Source organism: Gigantopelta aegis, chromosome 6, assembly GCF_016097555.1.
Source record: "Gigantopelta aegis isolate Gae_Host chromosome 6, Gae_host_genome, whole genome shotgun sequence".
Taxonomy (NCBI): Eukaryota; Metazoa; Mollusca; class Gastropoda; order Neomphalida; family Peltospiridae; genus Gigantopelta; species Gigantopelta aegis.
Window position 1 is genome coordinate 60569347 of NC_054704.1, and position 27734 is coordinate 60597080.

Consider the following 27734-nt stretch of genomic DNA (forward strand, 5'->3'; position numbering starts at 1 on the left):
TGAAAGATTATGCTCACACCAGCCAATCACCAGTTCACCATGGGCTAATGAAAATGTCAATTGGCAAACAAAATATTTCCTGAACTGCCAAACTGGTAAAACCGGAATCTGACATGAATTACCAAATGTTTGACATTCAATAGCTGATGATTAATTTATAAATGTCCTCTAGTGGTGTTGTTAAACAAAACAAACTTATAAAACGAAATCTGACATCTGCAGAAAAAGATACTACAAACTCGACCAAGATGACTTTTTGTCAAAGCATTTTTTCCAATTTTATGTTTCATGCACACGGTCATGTTTACAATACTTATCAATTTTTTTCTTTCTCGAAAACAGGTGTGTCACGATAATCAAGTTTCATTTTCATAAAGTCAGTGTACACTCAATTTATCATGCAAGATGTAATCGTTTCGAAGAACCTGACCACTTCCATTGTATATAATTTCAGGCAAATCCCAAAATAAATAACTTATTTTTATTTGTTTCTTATAAAAAGAAGAAAGAACAACTAACATTAATAAAAGATCACTACTCATGGTTAGGTAAGTTCGACTGAAAACTACATAAACAATAAAAGTTAGTGATCACAAATATAATAAAAACCATTTCTATCTTCAGGTTACTAAATTTTGGAATGGTTGTAGTTAAAGATTGCAAATACGATAAAAATGTGTACGTGTTTTTGTTGAGCAAATTAAAATTGAATTTTATTATTTATGGATGCAGGGCAACTAAATATTATAGTGATATGGTATCAGTATGTTGATCTATAGTCCTTTCTCTTACAATGATATTTACTACAAGTTATTTATTTCTAAGCCAATTGTTTTCTAAATTGCTCTAAAAAATAGTGTTTTTGGGGTTTTTTTTTGTTATTCCCAAAACAGTTATTTACAAAAACCAATGTTCATGGAGGCTGGGAAGGACTATAGGTTGTTAACAATATCCATCAAAATACTTAATATTTTAGGCCTCAGGTGTCAAAAAATAAAGTGGATGCAGCCAATTATAATCACATTTTCGCTAACATGATGATATTAAACTGTGACTGCATAATATGTATGACAAAAGATTTTAATTGACCAACTAGGTATGTACAAATGACCCTTACATATGGCCTATATTCACCGATCCAGTATAAATTATTTTTGTCAAACGTTTTTAGTTTTCAATTTTATTATTAAAAATTAAAACATTTTACAAGTATAAGAAACTTGATACAGTGTACATATATGACCACTGTAAAGAAATGCTTAAAATATTTTTTACAATGGGCATAACCAGTTAATATTTTGTGTGATTGTAAATGTCACAATGAGAAAACAAGCTGTATTTTCTAAATCTAGTCTTATTCTTCGAGGCATGATTAGACCTACATGTACATATAGTCAAGCTTTTGGGATGCCTAAAAGAACAATATGAATATAAATATAAGGACCATAGCTAATTTTTATTTTCAGGCCCCTGAAATATGTCCCACTATTTTATACAGACTACCTGAAACTCTGAGAATGCTACCAACGATGTTGTCATTTAACTCGGCGAAGGCAACTTACACGTATCCAACTAATGTACAGTGTACATGTATCCTAAAACAATCTGACTATATTGTGGTAATCTTTATTCACCGAAACACTCATATTAATCACTTTTGCATTGCAGTGTAACAGCATATGAGCACATTTGATATCAAAGGTCTCCTCAATACTAACAAGCTTTTTAAGAAGATGTATTCTATGTTATAAATGTAAAACACACGTACAAACTTGTGATTTAGACTTCCCGACTTTCGCAACTGACATCTTGGGTGATCTTAACTTACAGTTTAGGCATTTCAAGTCCTCCTTTTCCCCACAAGGTAACTGTTGCATGCTCGCAACGTGTGAAATGGCTACGTGGACTCTGAATGTGCTTCATGAATATCACTAAACACAAATGCTGCATGCCCATAACAGCCACATACATAGTCAATTGCGAATACGCAATGCAAACTCTGGGAATAAGGCCTCAGATTGCAGAATAAACAGAGGTGACAGATGCTTAGCATTTTTTACAGTTTTGCTATTAGTGATGGTTGTTATTTTAATTAAGTGGACTGTCTTTTCATGTCCCATTTTATAACCAAAACTGATCTAATGCCAAAAAATGAAAGTTATAAAAATAAATTGGCAAATTAACTCATTTGAGTATAAACACTGGGATAATTCAACAATAAAAACTTGCAATACATTCCCCAAAATTATTATTTTTGATGTAATTTTCTGATACCTCTATAAGTCGACTCTCCAAGTTATAAAATAATGTAAACTGATAGATATTTTGATGAAAACAAATTATACAGTACTCACCTATCTTTGGTAAATGATTTTGCTGGCTATCATCCTGTTCCTTTAATACTCCTTTACGTATTAATTCTTCTCTACTGGTTCGCATAGAAATCTTACGCTCTATTTCTAAAAGAACAAAAAAAAATGGATTTAGTTTAATTTGTAATTGTACTGTGTTTAGGTTATTTTTCTACTGAAAAAAGTGTGCAATAAATCTGTATAACTGCCTGTTTTAAACCCCACCTCTTACTAAGAAAGACCTTACCGCATCACGCAGCGTCACTTAGGGATGTGGTACAAGTCAGTTATCACATAAACTTACTTGTGGTATGCATGGTTATTGCACACTTTTGATGTTTTGATTGACAGCATTCAGGACTATCAGCTGTCAAACATCGAAAGTGTGCAATAACCATGCATACCACTCGGAATGTTTATGCAGAAACTTAGTGTTCTCGCTGCTCCATTTAAGCGAGGTGACTCCCCTTTCATGTTCTGCCACCCCCTTTATATTTCTGCGCCCATCTTTATTTTCCCACATCCTACTATATTTTACAGCACCCAGCTCTGCTATTTCAAAATGCACACTTTTTTCACACCCTGAAAAAAATTGATCAGTCTGCACACTGAACATCAAAGAAAAAAAGCAGCAGTGTGTACCAAAATGCAACTGACAAAAAACTTCAGTAGCTTATGACAGTTACATAATTTAACAGTTTTTAACAGCCTTTACTGTGTACTTGAAAAAAACACTTATTTGGGGTCACATGATCAAAATGGTAATTCTGTCTTTTGTGTCCACAGACTCCCATCTGATATTTTGTTCATATTAGCAAATTTAATTGGTTGTAACTGATGATTTTTACTTCATTTGTTTATGCAGCAACTCCTAATAAAATAAGATAATCAGTGAGCCTGGTACAAGTATTTACAGAAAGATGCTCTTGTCTGTGGAGTCATACTGTACTAATGGCATATTCCAATCCTTTTTGTGTCACTGGTGAATACAATCAGTGCTGGAAATAGAACTACTGTAAAATTGGTTTTATTCGCAGCAGAAATTTTTTGCGATATTAAAAATGCAGGCAGCTCGCAGTTTTTAATTTCTGCAGTGTCATGTGTTTTTTGTGGGGGTTTTTAAATTACTAAACATGTACAAAACTATAGTTTGGTACATAACATTAAATCTACACTAGAGTGATCAACAGAGGTGTACATAATATTATCCCTTTCTGAGCAACTCCGCTAAGTGCTGCAGCCACATGTCTTTTATCCAGAGGCGACCACACTGTGTATACAATTATTGAAAGTAATCCAGGATGAGGTTCAATCAACTCTCCAGAAAATAAAGACAAACACCTGTACTAGTAATCTTCTTTTAATGTTTAAAGAAAGAAAGAAATGTTTTATTTAAAGACGCACTCAACACATTTTATTTACGGTTATATGGCGTCAGACATGTTAAGGACCACACAGATTTTGAGATGAAACCCGCTGTCACCACTACATGGGCTACTCTTCCGATTAGCAGCAAGGGATCTTTTATTTGCGCTTTCCACAGGCAGGATAGCACAAACCATGGCCTTTGTTGAACCAGTTATGGATCACTGGTCGGTGCAAGTGGTTTACACCTACCCATTGAGCCTTGCGGAGCACTCACTCAGGGTTTGGAGTCGGTATCTGGATTAAAAATCCCATGCCTCGACTGGGATCCAAACCCAGTACCTACCAGCCTGTAGACCAATGACCTACCACGACACCACCGAGGCCGGTTTTAATGTTTAAACACCGGTTGATAAAAACATCTCACCTCTTTTGTTTTTGTCACTTGTCGATGACGTTTTTCAAAAGTTTACAAAACCATTTGTGTCCCTTATTTTGATTGGCCAATTGAAAATGGCTCATTATACTAATTTCTAAATGTTTATTCACAGCTTAACAATACCAGATGAATGTCTGTTCAAAAAAGCAACTATATGTATCATTCTTCACAAAAACAGCGTTATGGCAGATTCAATTTTGCAGTGGTTAAAAAAAAGCGCAAACAAACCTGAAACTGTTGGTTTACCTGACCCTTCAACATGTTTAACGATCGAAGAAGTTTAATCGACACAGGACGCCAATGATGCCGTTCATAAATTAAACACTTCTACAAATCGTAAACGATTGTTTTTGGTTTTTTGTTCTAATGGATTTTATTATTTGCGTAAGTGTAATTTTCGCGGTTAAATTAAAAACGCAAAAAAACGCAATAATTACACATTTGTAAATATTACCCGTTTTACAGTATCCACAAGTGATAACTTTTTATTACAAATCGCAAAGTATGCATTTAATGGATGCCCAGTTAGCTCTGGTGACTGAAAATAATGTTGGGCAAGTTAAAAATCTTATCATAGCCACCCAAATTCCCCTATTATGGTATATGTTATATCATATTATGTCAAAAACAAGAATTCAACAGAATTAAATATCTCGCCTAACATAAGCATATTCGCTGTTACTAATAATTGTGTTCATCTTATTGTAACAATAAAAAATATTCAATTAAGAAAACTAACTTTAAAGTTATTTTTTCCCACTTGTATTGTGATGAACATCGATCATAGGTGCAACTATAAACCAAGTTGTATTGATCTATGACTTATGGCTAGTTAGAAAATGAAACTTGAAACCTTGAGCTAAATGCAAAAGGTAATGTTGTCACCACTACTGCCACCACTGTCAGAAAAGTAATATATGCATGTACCTGTATCTCGCCTTTTAACTTTTAAATGCGAGACTATTACAATTTAAATTATTGGTGCCCCATGATATATATGCAATTAAATAGATAGGTGTCTTCTGGGCAATTAAGATTATCTCATCAGTCTATCAAAATAACAAGAATTCTGCTAATTAAATGTCACAGAAAAATCAAAGTTTTGGCATGACTTGATTAACAGGTGAAAAAAACAACACCACTGAAATGGTAGTAGTTTCAAATCTACTAACAGTAATATTATATTAATGCTTATGCACGTGAACAGTCTGGTATTGGAAAGATGTTACTAGCACACACTTGGATTTAATCCCCAAAGTTTACAGTTATTTGTGGTGCTGACTGTAAAAAAAAAAAGATCATATGGTATACAATAATATATTTCAAATATTTCAGTACAAAATGTCCAATACTAGCTACACATCAACAAACATTCTGGAAGCAGTCCATACATGTAGGTAAACATTCATATGTTTTCATCTCTTAAAAATAAATAAATAAAATTCAGTAAACATAAACACTAATTACAGGTACCCTACTTACCAACAACAGTTTTTTCAATTTTTTCACTTTTTTTCTTCCGCTTCCATTTCCAAGGTTTAAATATTTTTCCTAAAGCAGCAAATTTGCTTTTTCTTTCTGGGGGAGGAGTGTTGGCTCCTAAAGATCCTGACTTCATTTCACCATTTCTACGTACATCTGCAAGAAAACCACAAACACTTATTAACATTTTGACACATTTTTGCTAACTGGCTTCATCAAAACATGGTTGTTTTATATACACTTTATTTTACTATTTTATTAAGATCAGTAATAAACAAGTTATAAAACTCCTAGTATATGTAAATAATAGTTGTATTAGCACAACCCTTTTGACGTTACAAATGTTGGCCCAGGAATTGTCGCCCCTTATGTGGGAGCTTCTGTACTAAACACACAATATTCTTGGTGTAAACAGCTGTTTAGTAGTGTGTTTTGAAGACACTGATCGCATAAAATTACTTATGTCACTGTACGAACAAGAAAGGTGGTTATATTTTTTCAGAAGATGGGGCATTGCACAAAGAATGGTTATAGACTTCATAAGGGATTAATTCTGTGACAAAACTACAAAAACAAACTGTGAATCACTGGAGAACGAGACGTATATCCATGCTCAGTGTGTGGATTTTTTTTCCTTTAATTAATTTTAGCACTTATATGGATAATAAAAGAATAACTGTAAAAATACTGTAATATAAAATAATTGTGAGTTTCACTGTGGTATGTTTATGAACATGTCCCACAAAGACATTTGGTCACAAAGGTATTCGGGCACACAGGGTTGAGTTAAATTTGGCCGGTGTAACAATTACAGGCTATCGGATTTCATGGTAACAATCGTTACCGGTAGCGTGTCGGCAAAACCACGGAACCGAAATTTCGTTTCCCATGATTATTATGTCGATTAAAAAAATTATAATATTTATCTATATGTAATATATATATATATATATACACAAATAATAATGTTTCTCATATAAAACTACTGGAGATAGTTTTCAACACAATCACGACACCCGATTCGGATTAAAGTGTTAGTCATACTTCTCAGTGTGCGAGTAAACCCAAATCAGAGTTCGACACCACGCTCAAATCAAACCCGACCAAAAATTGTAATATTGACATCATGGCATCTGCTCCAAAGAAGAAAAAGTCTGAATCCGTTTCTTTGAAAACTTTTTTAAAATGGCCATTTAGTGGCGATTTTGAAGTCGAAGTCGATGCAGTCAATAACGATCTGATATTTGTTAGTTAGAGTTTGCAGTGACCATTACAAGTGAGATGCTTATGAAATTGCTCAAATAAACGATTTTAGGGGGCCATTCATTTAGTACGATACCAAAAAGTTGTGATTTTCAACATCTTTTTTCCTATTGTATACGTGCAAACGCATCCACTCCCACACAGGAGTCCATTCCCGTTTCGATGACGTAGATAATAATAGGTATGAGCCTGTATTGTACCCACATACGCATATATATAAATAATTGATCCATATGTAAATTGCACACTTGAACCAAAATCACTGGTGCTAATTATTTGTAGTACATGTCGCTGTTAAATTTAGGGACCTAAAATAGGATTTTAATTCAAATATAATTTGATAAAACTAATTAACCTTTTATTACTGTCACTGAAGTCGACAAATTTATTGCTGATGTCACGCACGCACTTGAGTAATGAAGGTGACAATCGAATAAGCTCCACTATTTCCTGTCTTTTTATTAAAGGCGGAAATTACGTAAACTGTTATATTTATGTAGCTGTCAGTCAGAACAGCATGCCTATGTAATGTGGAGGGGAGTGGAGGGGAGGGGAGGGAAGGGGGCGCGACTGTGTCGAAAATGTTGAGTTTGAAAACGTCTCTCTTTCCACAGGTTTGTGCGTTGGATAATCGGTAGCTTGGGCGGACTCAACTTTTTCAGCCCAGAACTGGCCGTAATGCAAACAGATCGATGTATCTTGCGTTCAGCACTCATCGTGACTCGGTCTACATCATTAAACTTATTAACATATATCATAAACAACAATAATGAATCTCCACATTTGGTTTATAAAAGGACAGACACAAAGCCTCAGAACGATGCTTACACATACGTTGGCTGGATTGGAACCTTTATTTGTTGTCATTTAAAATAATACATCAGTTGGCAAGATTCGAACATATTACCCAACCTGCATAGCATTTTGACAATCCATTGCATTATGGTAGAAGAAATGGGTTCCCATAACTTGTTTTCATGGAACCTAAAAACAGCTTCCGATGGGTTCCCATGATCTCAGGGCACGGAACCCAAAAAGTGTTTTCCATGAAATTTGAAATCCTAAGGCTTGCAATTAGTATGACTGTTTTGTGTTCATTACAAGGTAATTTCTATCTTAAAAAGTCTAAATAAGTAGCTTTATATAAATAAATTTATTTTAGTCAAATGTTAACATTTAATACAAAATTAGCATATTTGTACGATTGTTTATGCATTTAGGACCACCCACAAACTAAGTTAGGTTGTGCCCACATTATGCAACCTGTGTACACCTGGAGTGAAAAACAATCATTCGGTACCACTGAAAAATTCACTAAAACACTTGAATCTTCTGTTAAATATAATAGACTTTGATAACCATGCTTAAGTTAAGGTAGTACTAAAGCAAATAACTTCTGGCTGGGTCAAAGTTCGAGGTGCACCCAACTTTTGATAGAGAGCAGTTAACACAAGTCCTGTGATTGGTGACAAAAACAATCAGTTTCATCTGGGAAAAAAATATATGTAATTTTATTTGATCTAGTACCACTGTATCAAGTAGCCTTGTGCTTGAAACATGTATGGGGGTACTTGTAAAACAAAAAGTACTAAAAAAAATTGTGAAACTAGGGTAGTCATATCCGTTATCTCTGAAATGAGCAGCTTGACACCCAATTTTTCTGATTCATTTTAAGGATGAGGGGTGGTAATATTTACATCTGTGGTGTATATGTCGATTGATACACTGCAGGTAGGAGTTTTAGCCACATGTTACTATTGTCACCTATGGAATTTGATTTGGTGGTATACACCCTACAGTACATATTTATTGCATAATAAAAAATATTATGATTTTGTCATTTAATATAATTAAACTACACTGATCAATTTTCCGTCACTGGTCCATGACTTTGACTTTGACAATAATCATTGTACATGGAGTTTGAATCAAAATTAGCACTAAGGAAAAGTTGGTTTTGGCCTATAATTTATACTGTAACGATCTGAATAATTTCTTTTTACATGGTATTTGACTTGCTATATACAACTGCTCTTAAATATGGTAATATATTTAGACAACCTGAACTTAGATATTAACATGACATGTGCCAGTATTGAATTAATGTTTTTAATTTTCATTAACATAGTTAATTTTTCACGTATGAAATTCTGAAAATTCAAATTTGTAATGACCTTGATTTTTATTGTCATTTTGACATATTTGTAAGGTGCTAAATTATATTTTAGCCAAATTTGTAGTTTTATGCAAACTTTTATTTAAATCTGAAGAAAAACTTTACAAAAACATAATTAAATTTGTTATCACTATATACTGTGCTTTCTGTTCTTATTTATACACTGCAATAAGCTTGTTAAACATATCTTTAGGTCTCCAGATCCAATTTTTTTTTTTTTTTTAATAATCACTTACTTTGTTCTGTTGAAGTGCATTTTAAGTTTATACTAGATTCAGAACCAATTTCCACAGATTTAATTATTTGCCTTGGAGTAAGTTGCTAATTTATTTTATTGTTAAAGCTGTATTACCCAATGATACTAGCTAAATAATATGCTGGATTACAGATTGTAGGAATACATCCAATATACTTATTGTATTCATCTGGATTAGAAAAATAATACAAGAAAATAGCTACAGTACGCTATAAATAAAATAATCAGGAATATTGGTAGTTGTCAATGGTTTTGATGGTCCATTATCAAAATCAGCATGGCTGATCGATTTGAAATTTCCACACCTGGTAACTTGAAGACACCCAGACTCAGCATACAGGATTTCCCCCCAACAGTGATGTGCAGGATATTAAGTCATTACTTCATTCAGCAGGGCCAATTTCTCACTTGGACTACCATTTGTCTAACCCCGGTAGTCCGCCGTGCTACTAAATGTTTTGACACTCCACAATCAACAAGACGTTTAAGTCATCAGTGTCTGAAATTCCACCCTTTCATGTGCGAGCTCTCTACTGCCACGAGTTGCTGAAATTGTTAACTGCTCCCCAACAGGTGGCGGTTGCGCAATATGTTTCAGTGAAACAAAGGAATATATTTGCCAGTGGTATGATTTTTTTTAACATAGAGGACTAATACAAATAATTTGAAATAATTCAGTGGCCAGATATACAGGGTTCATACGGGTCATGGAATTTCCATTTGGGGTCATAGGTTATCTATTCGTAGTCATTTATGACAATCAACAAGGTGGCCCGTTGTTTTGACGCCTACTTATAACTAATACCTTGTATGATCAAGACTATTTGCCGCCAGCTGAAGTCTAAACTAAACCATAACTCAATCGCGGTTTATTTCCTTCTAGGTTACCTATGCAAATATGCATCTGATCGTGTCACGTGATAACACAAAAACACATGGCGATCCCCTGTCTGGGGTAACTGGCTTACAGCATTTACAAGTTTACTGTCAAACAGCTATTGTTTTGGAATAAAGGCAAGTTTTGTTAAGATTCTTCCAAATGACACCTATTAAAGATAGTTACAGCCATTTTAAGTATTAAAATATGCAATATCAATCTTCAGGATCGTATGATTAGCAGACCGTTCTACACTAGTGTAGGATACACATTAAAATACTTTTCTTAAGAATCACATTTTCTTTCTACGTCGTTCGGACTAAGTTCTACACGTGAAAACCATATGAAGTCTTTTAATAATATTTTGTAAGCCCTCATTACATGATTAGGCCTAAACAAATTAAAATAATAATTAAAAAATACTATTGTGTGTTTCTAGAATCGTACCACACAAGATACTGTACATTGTAGGTAGGATAGGTCGGGGTTCTGGTGGTGGTTGTTAGATTTAAAAATTTTTTTAATTCACACCATATTTACCCCTCCTTTGAGGCCATCCTTAAAAATAGTTTGGTTTGTTCATTTCTGACATATATTTCACAGTATATTGCTCATAATTTTAAAAACAACCACCCTAAAACAACGTTTAAATAAAAAATAAAAGATTTTGGGTTTTTTCTCTTTTTTCTCTCTCTTTTGTTTTTCAAGTTATGGGGCTACCAATTTTTACTGTGGGCTAATAGATTTTATAACCTGGTAGCCCGGTGGCCTACCACTGAAAAAACTTAAGGTCAAGGTCTGATACAGGTGCAGTGATGTTGATTTTTTTCCTTCTTCACACTGTATTTTTGAATAGTGATATTTCTTGGATGTGCCTGTTATTGATAATCTAGGGGTCAATCAAGTGCATGTGTTTCAATGGAATTATTTAAAGGAATTGAGGTACTTTGAATATCCATGATGTCTCTCTATATATAGCTGAGTACACACACACAACTGACAGTAAATATCTTCAGTATTATTTAAAAACTTTTTTTTTTTAAATATGACATATTGCATTTGTACAAAACTACATACAATATTATATGCCTTATGAGGTGTATTTTATATTAGGTTGCACTGTAGAAACAAAAGTATCAGTGACGTTGTCAGTTTATGTCAGAATATATCAGATCCTGTTTGTCATAATTGGACACTTTAAAAAAAAATTATGTTATCAGTATAGGTAGCATTAAACCAAATAACTTCAGGCTGGGTCAAAGTTTGAGGTGCACCCAACTTTTGATAGAGCAGTTAACACCAGAAATCCTGTGATTGGTGATGGAAACTAGAATGGGGCAGTACACAGTTTAACCTTCTCGGTATTAACTTTTCCATTAACCTAGAAGTCATTATTGATTTAAATTATAATCCCAAGATTATTGAAATACAAAAATTATTGAAGCTATGGTCTATCAGAAAACTTACTGTTTTAGGAAGAATTATAGTCCTGAAAACGTTAATATTTCCTAAACTAACATACCTACTGAAAACATTACCAAATCCAAGCGAACGTTTGTTAAAACAAATAAATATATTATTTTTCCAATTTATTTGGAATGGCGGCCGGGAACAACTTAAAAGAAAATTAATAACGCAAGACTATAAAAATGGTGCATCAAAATGATAAACATAAATAATTTGATGAACGCTTTGAAAAGTTCAAGGATCCGACGGATATTTTTAAATAACCCAAAATGGACCTTTTTTTTTTTAAGCTTCTACAAATATATCAACACGTGATTTAATTATATATGGCGACCATTTTCTATACTGTAAAAAAAAGTTCAATAAAAAATACATTTTGGAGAGACACATTGGTTAGTTGGTTAAGGATACAAGAAAAACAAATTCCAATAAATGTAGAAGATATTCTCCAGATCAATATCTGGTTTAACAGTAAAATATGTATAGATAAAAAGCCATTTATACTAAAACGATATATCTCAAAAGGTATTATCTTTATTAACAATTTGTTGAATGAACAAGGAGACTTTCTAACATATGAACAGTTCATAGAGAAATACGACATAATTACCAATTCTCTGGAATATACTTCAATGGTCAGTGCTATAAAATCATTCATTTACAACCTAGATAATTTAAATGATGACTTTTTTTATAGCATTATAAAATCCTGTTTTTCCATATAACTTAAAGGTTTTGTTCAAAGATCAGAAAGGTTGCAAACATATATATGATTTACTGAACGCTCAAACCACCATTCCAAAATCACAAATAAAATATTCTAAATAAGGATATATCTATGACATAATATATGATTGGGGAAAATATGACATTCTACCCTTTAGATCTGTCAAAAGCACAACGTTATCTTGGTTTCAGTATAAAATCATACACAGAATTCTTACAACTAACAAATTTCTAAAATTTAATATGATTAATTATATTGATTCCAATGCCTGCAGTTTTTGCAACAAATCACCTGAAACCATACAACATCTATTATTTGAATGTAGTTTAGTACATTCTCTGTGGGAAGCAATAGAAGAATGGATAAGAAATGAAACTGTATTTAATATTACTCTAAGCAAAGACATAGTTATGTTAGGCATGATCAACAACGAAAAAGGTAATTTTGTAAATTGGCCGACTATCAACATAAAACATTATATTTACAGTATGAAAATACAAAAAAGAAATTTACATGTCATTGCCGCGAAAAATATTCTACAAAATATTTTTGGAATAGAAAAATATATTTATTACAAAAATTGCAACTATGAAGCATTTCATAAGCAATGGACACCCTATAAAACACTCTTTAAAAGAATGTTTTAATTAAAAATAATGCTTTGAAAGTTCACTGGGAAATAGAGTACTAATTAAAATGTCATTCTCTAATACTCTTTCAATATCCCCACAACTTCTTTACACTTATCTACTGCTGTTGCACCCTCCCCCTCTCTCTCTTTCTCTCTCTCTCTCCTTCCCTCCCTCCCTTCCTCCATAGACACTACCTGTTATCTCTGAAATGAGCAGCTTGACCCCCAATTTTTCTGATTTGCTTTAACTTTAGAAGTTTCAGCCACATAATACTACTGTCATCCATGGGATTTGATTTGGTGGTATACACCTTAAGGTTACACACCACCATTAATTACTCTATGCACTTCAATACTATGTCAGAATACATTATGGGAAAAATCCAACATTATCGAGACGGTCATGTGCAGGGCTCACACGAGCAGGCAAAGTGAGCCCAAACTTCACTTTGACTTCACCGTGCCAGTCACCATAAAAAATAGTGGCCACTTGCATTGTACTCAATAACAAATGAATGGTGAAGAACTTGAGCAACACTTATTCATAGACCAGCAGACTTTGATGTGATAACAAAATGCGGGAAGTGATTAACTAGCTTCACACAGACTTTCTCATGACAAATACATTCAAAAAAATATGTTGAAATTATAAAATAAAAAAGGAAAACCTGTCCTAGCGGTCTCTCTGCTGTACGCGGCCACTTTTCCCCTACTAAAATTGTTTTTTTTAATGTAAATGCACTCCCAAGTCGCTAAAATGCTGGCGTTAAGTGGCCACTGTAAATTCTATATATAAAAAATACATTTTAAACAAAATGCAACGCGGTGCAGCAAATAAACGATCTTCACACCTTCAAAGTTACTAGTGCCGATTCAGTCCGACATCTGTATCAATTAAGAAATTGAGACTGTGAAATGCATTTAATTGCATCTGGTTAATTTAAGCTTGACATTGGTAGATTAATTAGTAGTAAACAGTAGTAATTAAAAGAAAAGAAAAGACAAACTGAATGAATTTGAAACGGTTAAATTAGTGTTTTTCAGTACCCAGAGCGAATTCTTAAGGGCTCAATGGGTAGGTGTAAGGCCACTACACTCTCTTCTCTCTCACTAACTACTAACCCACTAACAACTAACCTACTGTCCTGGACAGACAGCCCAGATAGCTGAGGTGTGTGCCCAGTACAGAATGTTTGAACCTTAATTGGATATAAACATGAAAATAAGTTGAAATGAATAAGACAGGTTTGCTTGTATTGTGTTAATGTAACTTCTTTTTGCGTATTTATTTTTGTTAGATTAAAAATTCAAGTCTCCCTCCTGTTAAAATCTTTGCCTTCTCAAAAGTGTGAGAGAAGTGACTTCGCACTATGATTTTGACCTCGCATGAGGCCCGATGTGTCTACTAATTTTAGGGAATTCTCTCAACTGACAAGTACCATGTAAAAAATCAACATAGGTTGACCACAAAAATGTTCACTTAACATCCACCATGCCTTAGCACCGCCTTGTGTTGCTGTTATACAAGTGACACTATACCACTTGCACATTGTTATCAGTTAGTACTACATATAACAAATAACTTCAAACCAACGTCACACCATCTGCTTACAAGGAGTGATAGCGATATTTTGAGGCTTAAATTTAACATTGATGTTTTGAAGACTGTAAAAAAATTACAGAAAATTACTAAATTTTAACAGTGATGTGAAAGGCAAAAATACATTTATAAAGACTAATATGAAATAAAGACAATAATTGAAAACCCATGTACCGGCTCAATCTAGTAGTGTAACAACTTCAGTACTCAGAAGACAACTTAATCTGAGTATTAAAGGAGCACAATACAAAGTTATGGCAAAAGTAACATTTGAATGACAGAAATTAAATTTCATCTCACATTGACTTTCAGGGTGTACATTAATATGTTGAGATAATATGGTATTGCAAATTGGGAAATATATACAGCCTCAAAACAGAAACAAAATTTCCCATAACTGTTGACTTTTAAAACACAAGCACAGGGGTCAAATTTTACGCTATTCCACTATTCCGCAAATAGTAAATTTCGAAACGGAATAGTAAAACAATTCTTCCAATATTCCGTCATGAAAGTGAAAATAAAGCACGGAACACCGAAAATCGCCTGTGACTATTCCACTTACGCTTTTTCTTCAGCTACATTTTTCTGCAGAACAAATCCTCACGCTACTAAGACCTCTCTCATGCACTTACTGATCGAGACTAATGTTTATAATTCCAGCTAGTATGCAGTAATGTATAGACTGGTATATAAACAATTGTTCGTTACGCAATGTTGTACAGGGCGACGTAGCACAGTCAGGAAAACTAGTGGTACATTAATAATTGAAGGGATAGTACATTTTTAGATGGAATAATGTTTTTTGAAATTCACTATTCCTTTGTGGTAAAAAAATTAAATTTCAACCCCTGAAGCAATATGCACACTTTAACAGCAATTTGTGGTATTTTGAAACTGCAAGCAGCAAAGTGAAACAAACTTCTTTATATTTTGAAGACCAAAAAGTAGGAAAACGTAGGAAAAGTACCTTTAAAGTCGTACCCAACTTACCGACCACTAGCAAGTCAGGCTGGAGGTACCCGACTTACCGACCACTGGCAAGTCAGGCTGGAGATACCCGACTTACCGACCACTGGCAAGTCAGGCTGGAGGTACCCGACTTACTGACCACTGGCAAGTCAGGCTGGAGGTACCCGACTTACCAACCACTGGCAAGTCAGGCTGGAGGACGACACCAGCAGTCGCCTCCACACTTTTCTGCACACTCTTTTCTCACTACCATAGATGAGAATGCCCCATCCCCAAAAATCCTGAAAATTATAGCGGCTTATTTGGAAAAAAAAAATTAAGATGCTATTGACTAACAGACTTTTTAATGATTGTAATTACATATCAAATATATTTTTCTGCATAAAATATTAGTGGCTGTATATTAAACGTGTTACTGATGATTGTAATAATTGTACTAGGTTAAATTTTATTTTATTTCCTAAAATATATTTTATTCGTACGTATAAAATTATTTGAAAACAAAATCCAGTTTGGGCTTCTTATAAATATTAAGACGACCAGAAACACATTGCATATACAGACACTGATATTCTAAACAAGAAAATAGATTTAATATGTAAGTTTAATTGTAGAAATATTTTATTAGTCGGAAACATCTTACAATGCAGCAAACTCAGGAATGTCACTTTAATTTTCATAATACAGTTTATATTTTTTTAATAGTTGACACACATTGTGCATAGTGGGTTGTTTTTTGTTGTTTTTGTTTAGTTTTTTTGTGTTTTGTTGACTTTGGTTATTAAAAAGCTGTCTTAATATGTCCACCTTAAAGAATATGTGGAGTAGATTGGATTCTGCACCAAATGCCAAATTATGATGTATGTAGTATTCTTTTTTGTTCATTTTATGTCAAGTCTTCAGCTGTAGACTATGGCTAAATGTTACATTAAAAAAAAGAGAAGAATTTGGAAGTATTTTTTGTCCTTTGTATTAATCAATATTATGTTAAAATGATTCAGACGTAACAGTGGCTGCCTTATTGGAATTTGCCAACAAATTCGCTGCCGTCACTTGTTTGTCTGACAGGTATTAATATGCTGGTTACGTGACGGCACATCGACTGGTGTACGTCGCTTTTGTTCAAACTAGTACGTACACTTAGCTAAAAAAGGACCAGTGATGATGAAGATGACATATGTGGATAATATAATCGCGGCAATGTTGGAATTGCCAAAATGGCAGTTAATGGGGTAAAAGATAGCGAATTCTAACAAAACCCAGTTTAAAATAGGGCAGTGCAAAAATCCAGAATTCCGGATAAATCCAGAGGATTCTCATCTATGTACTACTCATTTCCTCTCGAGTTTGCTTCCTAAACTTAGTCCAGGTTGTGACAGATGAGAAATAGATGTCATATGCCTCTCAAACGAGCATGATCAGCAAGCATGGCACTGCTAGTACATAACAAAACACCGTAGCTTTTTCGAGCACCCACCCTCCGTGCACCCACCAGCCTAGTCAAACTGGAGGAAGCCGTGTTGGACGTCCTACCCCAAGATAACCACCCTACACCCTCCTCATATGAAGTGGTAATAAATGAGAATAAATGCAAAACAAAAAATATAGAAATTTACAATTTATAAGCACGTAAAATTAAGAAAATTATGAGAGCACACAGAAACACATCTGACACATGTATGACTGCAGAATTGAAGATGAGGTTAATGATCTATCCATGCACAGATGTACAAATATACATCCAACAAGGGAAAATAATTCTGCAATGGAGGTTATGACTTATAGCATATTTGTTGTGCTAGCACAGTAAGTTGAATAAGACTACCAGCCTTGGTGGCGTTGTGGTCACGCTATCGGACATAAGGCTGGTAGGTACAGGGTTCGCAGCCCAGTACCAGCTCCCACCCTGAGCGAGTTTTAATGACTCAATGGGTAGGTGTAAGGCCACTGCATCCTCTTCTCTCTCACTAACCACCAATAACAACTAACCCACTGTCCTGGACAGCCCAGATAGCTGAGATGTGTGCCCATGACAGTGTGCTTGAACTTTAATTTGATATAAGCACGAAAATAAGTTGAAATGAATGAAAGACTATTGATGTTATTTTTTTATTTTTTTTGATGTGATAGTTATCTTCAGACAAATACATGTATAATGTCATATTTATTTTTAAAAATATATATATCATATTGCAAAAAAAGCAGACTTATTAAGGTTTATCACTAAAACATTGATTGATTTATTTAAATAATGACATATTTATTAATGCAATATTATTCAGTATTTCCTATTAACTTTACATATATATATAAACACGTTCTTTAGGAGATAATGGGATTTAAGAATGAGAAAGTACTCCACATATTAATTTAATTTGCTTTGGTCACTCATGTCCTCACCATGAACCAGCCAGTGAAGTCTTAGCAGTGATTTAAAACACTCATCAAAGACCTAATTAAATTAAAATTGATTTCTGCTTTAGGGGTGGGGAGGAAATAGGAATGTCCTTGGTTTTTTCAAATTCAGATGAAGATGATAATAACACAAAAACAGAACATGCAGTCATGAGTAAAAAAAAATTATGCAGCATGCCATATTAAAAAAGGTTTAAGTAAAATAAAATACATAGAGTTTATTAACAGTGTTTTTCAGTATTGTCAATATCATGTATTAGGAATAAAAATTGTATTATGCTAGCCTCTGTCGAGCATAATACATTATTTTTATTCCTAATATATGATATTGATGATACCGAAACACATGAGGGTAATAATCTCTTTATCATATAATCTCAAGCTTAATACAACTGTACATGCAACTTTAATTCCAGTCCGCCATTACTAGATATTCAAATGACGCAAGAATATGTGACACAGTGTCTTTTTTAATGGAAATGATGTCAAACTTGAATGACATCATTTTAGATATCCTCAGATAAAAATAAACTAGTGCTTAACGTTGTTTTTTTTGTTTTCTGAATGTTGGACAGCTTTCAGTGTAAGGTTGTTATTTAAATGTTTTGGAAAGATGACTATGAATGCATAAGTCAATTATAGAGTGTCATTGAAGCCCATTTTCTTAAATGTCAATAAACATAGTGCAGTGACCTCGATTAATTTACATCAAATTCTGAAAGTGTGTGATCCGAAAAATATCACATACTTTGATTACACTGGATATGCTAACTAATATGTGATAAATACATGTAACTTATAGGTATCAAGTTTTTTGTGTTAGAATATATTTTTAAATGAATTTATATTCCTACCTTTGTGGATTACTTTTCTGGAAAATAGTGTAAAACTCCATTCTGTAAGTACAAAATTATTTCATGAAGCCTACATGTATGGTAAAAAAGACTGTCATGCAACAAAATATCAGCATGCTCAACTGACATGTGTAATACAAATCATCCAAATATTCATACAAATTAATAAAAACATATACTAAGGGCCTATATCAAAACCGTACACTGCTTACTTTACATCAATGTACAAAGAGATAACATTTTCACACACCCTTCAGTAATAGTAATCATAATGCTGTACGGATTTATGAAAAAACTAATTTCACTAAATTATGAGACAATGTCTTCCTTACAAAACTGAACGGATATTTAGTCATATATATTGGCCAAATCCAACTGGAATGGTCCACGTAGACAGTCTAAGTCATGATATAGTGGTTACAAGAAAAATATACTATTGTATATCACTGTGCATTAGCCGACTGTGGATAAGACGACTCAATCTGTATGTAGTTGAAACGGGCAAAAATATAGATTTATATATTTGATCAAGATAATGTTGATCTCATGCAACAATCAATTACAGGAATTTTTTTGATGAACTAATCAAAGTACAATGTACAGTTTTATATAAAAAAATAAAAATAAAAAGTACCGGTGAGGTACATGATATGCCCATCATGCAGGAGTCTGATGGAAAACCATAGATATTAATGAATATATTATGGGTATATTATTTGATTTATTTGTATCACAGTGATCTAGTAAAATGTGACATTCCACCATCTCCTGTTGTTTCTACATGCGAGGTTTGATGGTCCTGAATGCATCTGTATGCAAGATATGATCCGGACAAGGATTTACTGTTATGTGCAGTAGACTGTGAAAAGTAGGTCACAGTGACCTAATCATAGTACGCAAATGTTTCATTTGCGGGATCAAATAGACAATAACACCCGCAAATCTAAAACCTCAATATGGTTATCTCCTAATTCAAGTTAATCCCAATGATGAACACTACCTCTGCCTTTCTTTTTATAAGTGGTGATATCTCTAATAAAACGTAGTTTCTAATAAGTTATTAGGAATTGCAAAATCAACAATGAGGTTAAGTAAAAATCATCAGTTCTGACCAATTAAATCTACAATTGAGAACAAAATATCAGCGATTATAAAAAGACTTATAGGAATTATATATTGTTATTGAACGATATATAATGCACATTATTGCTTAATATCAACAAGTATATTGGTATATTTAATTAATAAAATGGTTAAAAGGAGACTAAACTCAAACATGAGCCTTATGTGTTGGAAAGATACATACCCAGACAACCAACACATACTGACACTTTAAGAAATGAAAAAAAAGAGAGTAATTTTAGAGTTAATAAAAAACGTGATTATTCCTGCTAACTGGGGGCAGCAATTTTTTTTTCGTTTTCGTGGCGTCTGGTACTACAGCTCAGGGTGAAGTGATGTCAGCTTCGACCAGTGTAAACAAATGCTCTAATTTACGACAAGGCACTTCGCTTTAATCAACCAGACTTGTAAACAACATAAATGACTTCATAGTATAATAAACTATTTAACTAAATATATTTCAATTTGCATCAACAGAACGAAATGGAGTTATATAGTATTTTTCTCTCTTAAAAAATCCAAACAGAAAATGCATATTATTAGGCCTATTGGTATAGTACGTTGGAGCAAAAACAACCACTCACGATACCCAAGTGATAATTTTCTTTTCTTTGGGACTACGTAATTGGTATGTTTTGTTATTTTAGATGGAAAAGTCTACTTAATCAAGGGTTTTACAGAATTATTTACAATAATAAAGCAGGACGGCTGATAATGTCCATTAACATTGTAGGGGTGGCAGGTTATTCCACAATACCCTGTGATCTTAAAAAAACTGGCAAGTATTTTTGTATGTGTGTCTAGACAGTGGTAATCAATTACCGTGACTGGATAGCATGCAAATATACACCTGCCCATCAGGAATCACATGTGCTGCCCATCAGGAATCACATGTGCAGGCCACAGAAAGAAAGAACCAATTAACTAAGAAAACACTCTGATTATCATTTTAGTACGTGGGTTAATGTATGGACGAAACATTATACAGTTATTTCGACATTTTGACAATGGTGGTTTATTTTGTATTAAAAAATAATATACACTTATCACTGACTTACTGGGATGGATATTATTACAGAACCTATATTGCGATGCAAAAATCAGGTACGTTTTGTTTCTTAAGTTCTAAGACTAATTCCTGATGTGACACGTTAAGTATTTCGTAATGACCAGCTCGCCAGAAGGCGTATTCACTGGGATGGTACAAAATGGCTGTGCCCATAATATATAATAGCCATGACATTTAACCATTTTATTTATTAACAATAAGATTATACTTGTTGATATTAAGCAATAAATAGAGGATAATAAACGAGTTACCAGTTATTATCAAATTTATGTCCCAAGTGAAATAATTTTCAGTTGTCACGAGCTTAAGCGAGTGACAAATAAAAATTATTTCACGAGGGACATAAATTTGATGTCAAAATATTGACCTATAGTCTTACAGAGGAAACCCGCTACATTTTCTATTAGTAGCAACAGATGTTTTATATGAACCATCCCATAGACAGGATAGCACATACCATGGCCTTTGATATGCCAGTCGTTGTGCACTGGATGGGACGAGAAATAGCCCAATGGCTCCACCGACAGGGATCGATCCCAGACCTACCACACATCAGGCGGGCAGTTTACCACTGGACTATGTCCCGCTCGTTATCTAATACAGATAATGTTTCTTCTGTTTCCACTGTTCTTAGTCTTGGTCTTCTATTTTGAATTCCAAAATGTGCCTCAAAGAGTAGGCCTACTTCAGGTTCTTGTAAAATTAAAATATACAGAAAACCAACTCCTTTTATACAAATGATGTGAAGTGAGTAAAGTGAACAGATATTATAATAATTATCACACACATGCACGCACGCACATACACACACAGCAATAATAATAATAAAATTGGTTGAGGGTGAAAACCTTTCGAGAATTGATCTACTATACTTCCACATGTTAATCTCTAGACCAGCTTATGCAATGACATCATGATGTATAATAAAGGTAGATAAATGAAACATTTCTGTTACCGTACCGCAATGTGTGTGCAGACAACAGTAAATTTGTTTGCAAACAATGGTAAAATAAATAACTAAAAATGTAGTATTGTTACTGATATATACATACCAGGGGTGGGGAAAAATAAAATTGTCAATCGGTCCCACTTGATGTCGTCACAACGGGGGGGGGGGGGGGGGGGGGGGGGGGGGGGATTAAAAAAAAAAAGATGATATTTGCCAAATAGTTTTTTTTAAAATCATAGTGATATTTGTATAGTTTTATCTTGAATCATGAACGCAAAACAATTAACATGAAAAAAAAAAAAAAAAAATTTAATCACATATGATCAGTGAAAACCCTCACAAATTGTATATATTTTACATAATAGAATAAATAATATAAAAAAGGAATAAAAGTTATGAATTTTAATTCCCATATATGTATAAAAAGTACGAGTATTCAGTACTGTATCTTGAAAATTAATAAAAGATGGCACCGTTGAAGCGTTTGACAGCCTGAGCTAGCACATGTTTAGACAAAGAGAGTAATAACGTCATCACTGATTGGATGAAATCTGACCTCTACTAGCTCTTGAGATAACAGTACATGTAGCTGTTCTGCTTACTCCCACTTGTTAAAAAAAAAGTGGAAACCTTTTGTTAATTTTAAAATCCTTTATAATTATTGGATACACTACATTGAACAGTCAACAATAAATACATTTATAGATTATTTCATTTTATTTTATGCTATTTTAAGCAGTTTGTATTGCACAAAAGCCTCTTGCTTCGGACTAGGACACTTGACCCGACAGAGCTCCGTACACAGGTGTTGACAGATGTTGATTGTAACCAGTTGCAAATTCTGGGACCTTTGTTTTAATTGGAGTGTAATACATTGATGGCTCTCTAAACCAAGAATGGTGCTATCGTTAATGTCTGTGTAATCTCTTGACCGACTCAGCGACTTTGACAAATGTCTAGCCTAGTGGCAGTCGATTGACACTACTGTAGGTCCGACTTTAGTGACTGGCGATATACTTAGGCAGACTTTAAAATCACAAACGTCTGAAACACCAGACCACTATTGACCACTATTTATTTATTATTTTAAATCATGCACGAGATACCGATGTCTGGGCTGGCTGGTCCGCTTGACCGATAGGAATTTGTTCCAGTAATAGAAATGGACAGGTGCTTCGGACCGACAAGAATGACAAAAGTGGGACCGGCAAACGCGCGTTTTTAAAAAATAATTTCGGTCTCAGAGATCGAGAATCGGTCCCAGACCGGGAAAAAAGGGCTTTTCCACACCCCTGATACATACATGTATATATTTTTGTAGGAAATGATTTAGTTTTCAGTATTTAGATTATAAATAGAAAATAGGAGTAGAAATAGTGGTGTTGATTGTAGTCCACAGAATAGGTAGGCCTAACCAAGTGGTAGACCCATGCATCCCGATATGATCCTTCGATGTTTGGTCTAACTTATGAATATTGTATTTAACTTCTGAAAAAGTTGCTGAACTTTATGTTATGTATAATCATGTATGTCATAAAAATGTGTGATACTTGCATACCATATCGATATATAGGACTTCTCCCTATGCTTATAAATGTGTATCAAAGTACTGATGGTATCGCTAACTATCTCGACCAATGTTCTCAGGTACAAAATACAAAATAGTAACCAAACACTATTGTACATACAAATATATGTTTACTTAAAACTGATCTTCATGTAAAGAAGATGTCATCTTCTAAATTCTTCAAAACAAACAACGCAAACAGCATGTCAACTTTTACTTCCGCATTTACATGTGACGTCAATTCTTTCAGCCGTGTTTACTCGGTTTCTGACGTCATGCGAAGTTGTAGGTTTTTGCGTGTGACACTCAAATGTACCTGATTTTTGCGGGATGAAACAGGCATGCATCACAATGTTCTGTAATAATATCCATCCTAGTAAGCCAGCAATAAGTATATATTATTTTTCAATACAAAATAAACCACCGCTGTCAAAGTAGTCAAAATAACTGTATCATGTTTTATCCATGCATTAACTTATGTACTGAAATGATAATCGGAGTGTTTTCTTAGTTAATTGGTCTATGGTGTAGTTGCCTCCACCTGTGATTCCTGATTGGCAGGTGTATATTTGGTTGGTAACCAGACGAGACAATTAATTACCCCTGTCTAGACATAAAAATATGTACCAATATTATTAACATCACAGGGTATGGTGAAATAACCTGCCACCCCTAAAATGGTAATAGATATGATCAACCGTCATGCTTTATTACTGTAAATAATTCTGTAAAACTCTTGATTAAGTTGACTCTGACATCTAAAATCACAGAACTGACCAATTACGTAGTCCCAAAGAAAAGAAAATTATCGCTTGGGTATCGTGGGTGGTCGTTTTTGCTCCAATGTAGCCTACCAATAGGCCTAATAGCATGCATTTTTTCTTTGGACTTTTTAGAGAGAAAAATACTATAATCCCATTTCGTTCTGTTAATGCAAATTGAAATACACTTAGTTAAATAGTTTATTATATTATCAAGTCATTTATGTTGTTTTACAAGTCAGGTTGATCAAAGCCTTGTCATAAATTACTGCATTTGTTTACACTGTGCATACAGGAGTTGGTAAAAGCTGATGTCACTTCCTCCCAAGCTAGAGTACCGGACATGACGAAAAAGAAACAAAATGGCTGCCCTCAGTTAGTAGGAATAATCAAGTTTTTTTTTATTAATTCTAAAATTATGCATTTTTCATTTCTTAAAGTGTCAGTATATGTTGGTGGTCGGGTATATATTTTTTATTTCTTAAAGTGTCAGTATATGTTGGTGGTCGGGTATACATTTCTTAAAGTGTCAGTATGTGTTGGTGGCCAGGTATACATTTTTCATTTCTTAAAGTGTCAGTATGTGTTGGTGGTCGGGTATACATTTTTCCAACACATCAGGCTCATATTTCATTTGTCCTCCCATTTAATGATCATTCCGATCATGTGACACATTTGTCGCCAAATACTGGTACTACTTAACTGTCAGTGGCTTTTGTCGGAAATTGATGACATAGTAAAACTAAAATTAATTTCATTTCATTTCTCAAGTAAAATATTACTGTTATTGTGTGTATCAAACAATTAAATGGACTTAACAGAGGCTGTTAAAAATACTGGCTAAATAACACAATGGTAAGGTTTCGAAGCCTATAGATTGACCGACAAGTTTTTGTTAGTATTGTATTTTCGTACATGCTGATATTTTGTTGTATTTTCTAAGACATTTTTTGTCGACTCGGTGTATTGGCCAACCCCTCTTCTCATGATGGTATTTAGAGACTTGAAAAGAGACAGTGATATGCAGTACTCAACATTATGCTAAAGATTGTTGTTTTTCTATTATGGAACATCTATGGTTCATTTTTTCTTGTAACAGAAGGCTGGTAAAGGTGCCCTCATATCCTGGTTGCCACATGCAACAGCACTACACAAACTGTGTATGTATTACATGTTCATCCACAGAATATTGCGCATATTCAGCAAACATACAAAACAAGTTTTAATGGTGACACTTAAGACTTTGGTATAGTCACAGCCTCATGTTGCTATACAACTTTCAACCTCATAATGTGTGGTAACATGTATCATCAAAATGCCATGCTTGAAATCAGGAAAGGTCAGAGGTACAAAAATGCACTGATATAGACATCCCATGATATAAAAAAAAAAAATTCTCCCTAAATTTCATTTATAGTCCGTCCCATCATGCTATAAAACTGTTCTTTGTAAATAATTTCAGTTCAGTTTAACGTAAGAAGAAAAGTAAAAGTGTTTTGGAAATAACAGAGAAATACTATGTTTGTGTCGGTTCAGAAATAAATAATTTGTAGTAATTTTCATAGTATGAAAAAAGGTGTTCCCTGTGGGATGGTGATCAGCAGAAAATTCATCAGTTTGAATGCCTCATTTATTTTGAGCCTGAACTCTTCCACTGACTAAATTTCACTTTGAAATGTGAAATATACTGCATTCTGATTTCATGACATTTATTTGTCAATATAAAAATCAATGTGTTTTTCACATGTATCTCTCATGGCTGAAATACATTTTAAAAAATAAAATAACATTCAAGACATCCTTGAATAAAAATATGTTGCAAACTGATTTTAATGCTACATGTATATGATGAAACATATATAATATCCACAGCAAACTTTGAGTAATATAACCATGGTCTTTGTTTGTAAGCGAGAGAAACAAGTGTTCATCTTATTTTGTTTTATCCATTTGTCCATAAAAATTTCCAAATATATCCTACCAAGCTTTTAAAAAATGGTGACTAGGTATACACAAATTAAACATGGTCACTACAGAAACAAGTTGCAAATTCAAGACTGACCAAGGGTCAACACAACTATCTAGCCTATATTTAATTAAAATGTCTTTAAAATCCATTCAAATGATAGAAAAATATAAACAATTATTTAATTAAGGCCAAATGATAATTACTTGGTCTAGAGACTGAAAAAAAGAAAACCTGATACTGTCACATACCGGTAGGCAGAAAGATAATTGATATGTACTTTACTGTTCACAGTATCTGTTATAAAGCACAGGGGTAAAGCAAATACCCGTAGAAATGTAAATAACTCAGGTTCCACTACTATAACAGAGATCAATCCTTTAACCTATCAGTGAATATTATACCTTGCATAATTCAACATTCATTGAGAAGACTTGAACCAGCAAACCTCAGTAAAATTATATAAAGCTTTACTAATTGAAATGAAGGAAGTCTTTTTACAGTTAAGACACACACACACACACACACACACACACACACACACACACACAAGAAAAAAATGTACTCATGCTCAATAAAATATATGTATGTGTGTCAAGTCTAAAACAGAAACTACCAGCTCAGTTACCTTCATGTACCATTAACCTAGAATAAATATATATTTCTATAATGAACTAGACAGGCTTGCATAACCATGTCTGAGAATGATGTTGTATTTGAAGAGCATGTCAAACAGATAGTTTAGCACACTACAGGGATTACAGTAGGAAATGTCCTGGTTATTTGCACATGGATTAAAATATCGGTCGACACAGTTTTCAGCTCGCCTTAATCAGGAACTAAACAACCAATACTTATTTTAGCATTCTAGTTAAAAATCCACTTGTCAAGGGTGTTTGTTATGAGAATTTAGGAATGCCAATCAAAACCACTTCAGGACAGTTTTTCCAAGGATATTAAGTTGGCATACTCAATAATTATGCTGGTACAAAACTATTTGGTATCATACATAAAAGAAGAAACTTGTTGCTGTTGTATTTTACATACACTTTCTTCCAGAGTGAACACAACATACCAGAGTATATTAATGATGGAGAAGTGGTATGAAAGAAAGAACTCCAACATAGCTTCTGAAGAAATTCTTAAAATGCATCAAATGAAAGAGCCATTTAAAATAATTCTAATTTGTCAAACATCAAAAGTACAATAAATACCTGACCTCATAACATGTTTTCTTTTTTATATACCGTATGTTTCTGTTTAAGCCAAACAATAACATATTGATATATGATTCAAGACTAAACCACAGACAATAGGCTTAAACAGCCAATTTGTGAAATACACCTGGATTTGTAATGGGGGCCATCTGCTACATGTGTAATTATAGGATTTGGGTGAAAAATAGGACTTAGTCCATCTTGTTCT

The 27734-nt window shown here is 33.6% G+C and overlaps 1 protein-coding gene across 1 annotated transcript in view; it reads right to left on the reverse strand.

Moving 5' to 3' along the window:
* LOC121375412 (phosphatase and actin regulator 4-like) overlaps positions 1 to 27734 on the reverse strand; it is a 101259-nt gene that overhangs the window by 44899 nt on the left and 28626 nt on the right. The window contains exons 3-5 of the mRNA XM_041502850.1: positions 18876 to 18917; positions 5638 to 5793; positions 2355 to 2459 (exon numbers count right to left, since the gene is read on the reverse strand). Coding sequence (XP_041358784.1) covers positions 2355 to 2459; positions 5638 to 5793; positions 18876 to 18917 — 303 coding nt within the window. The remainder of the gene's footprint in view (positions 1 to 2354; positions 2460 to 5637; positions 5794 to 18875; positions 18918 to 27734) is intronic.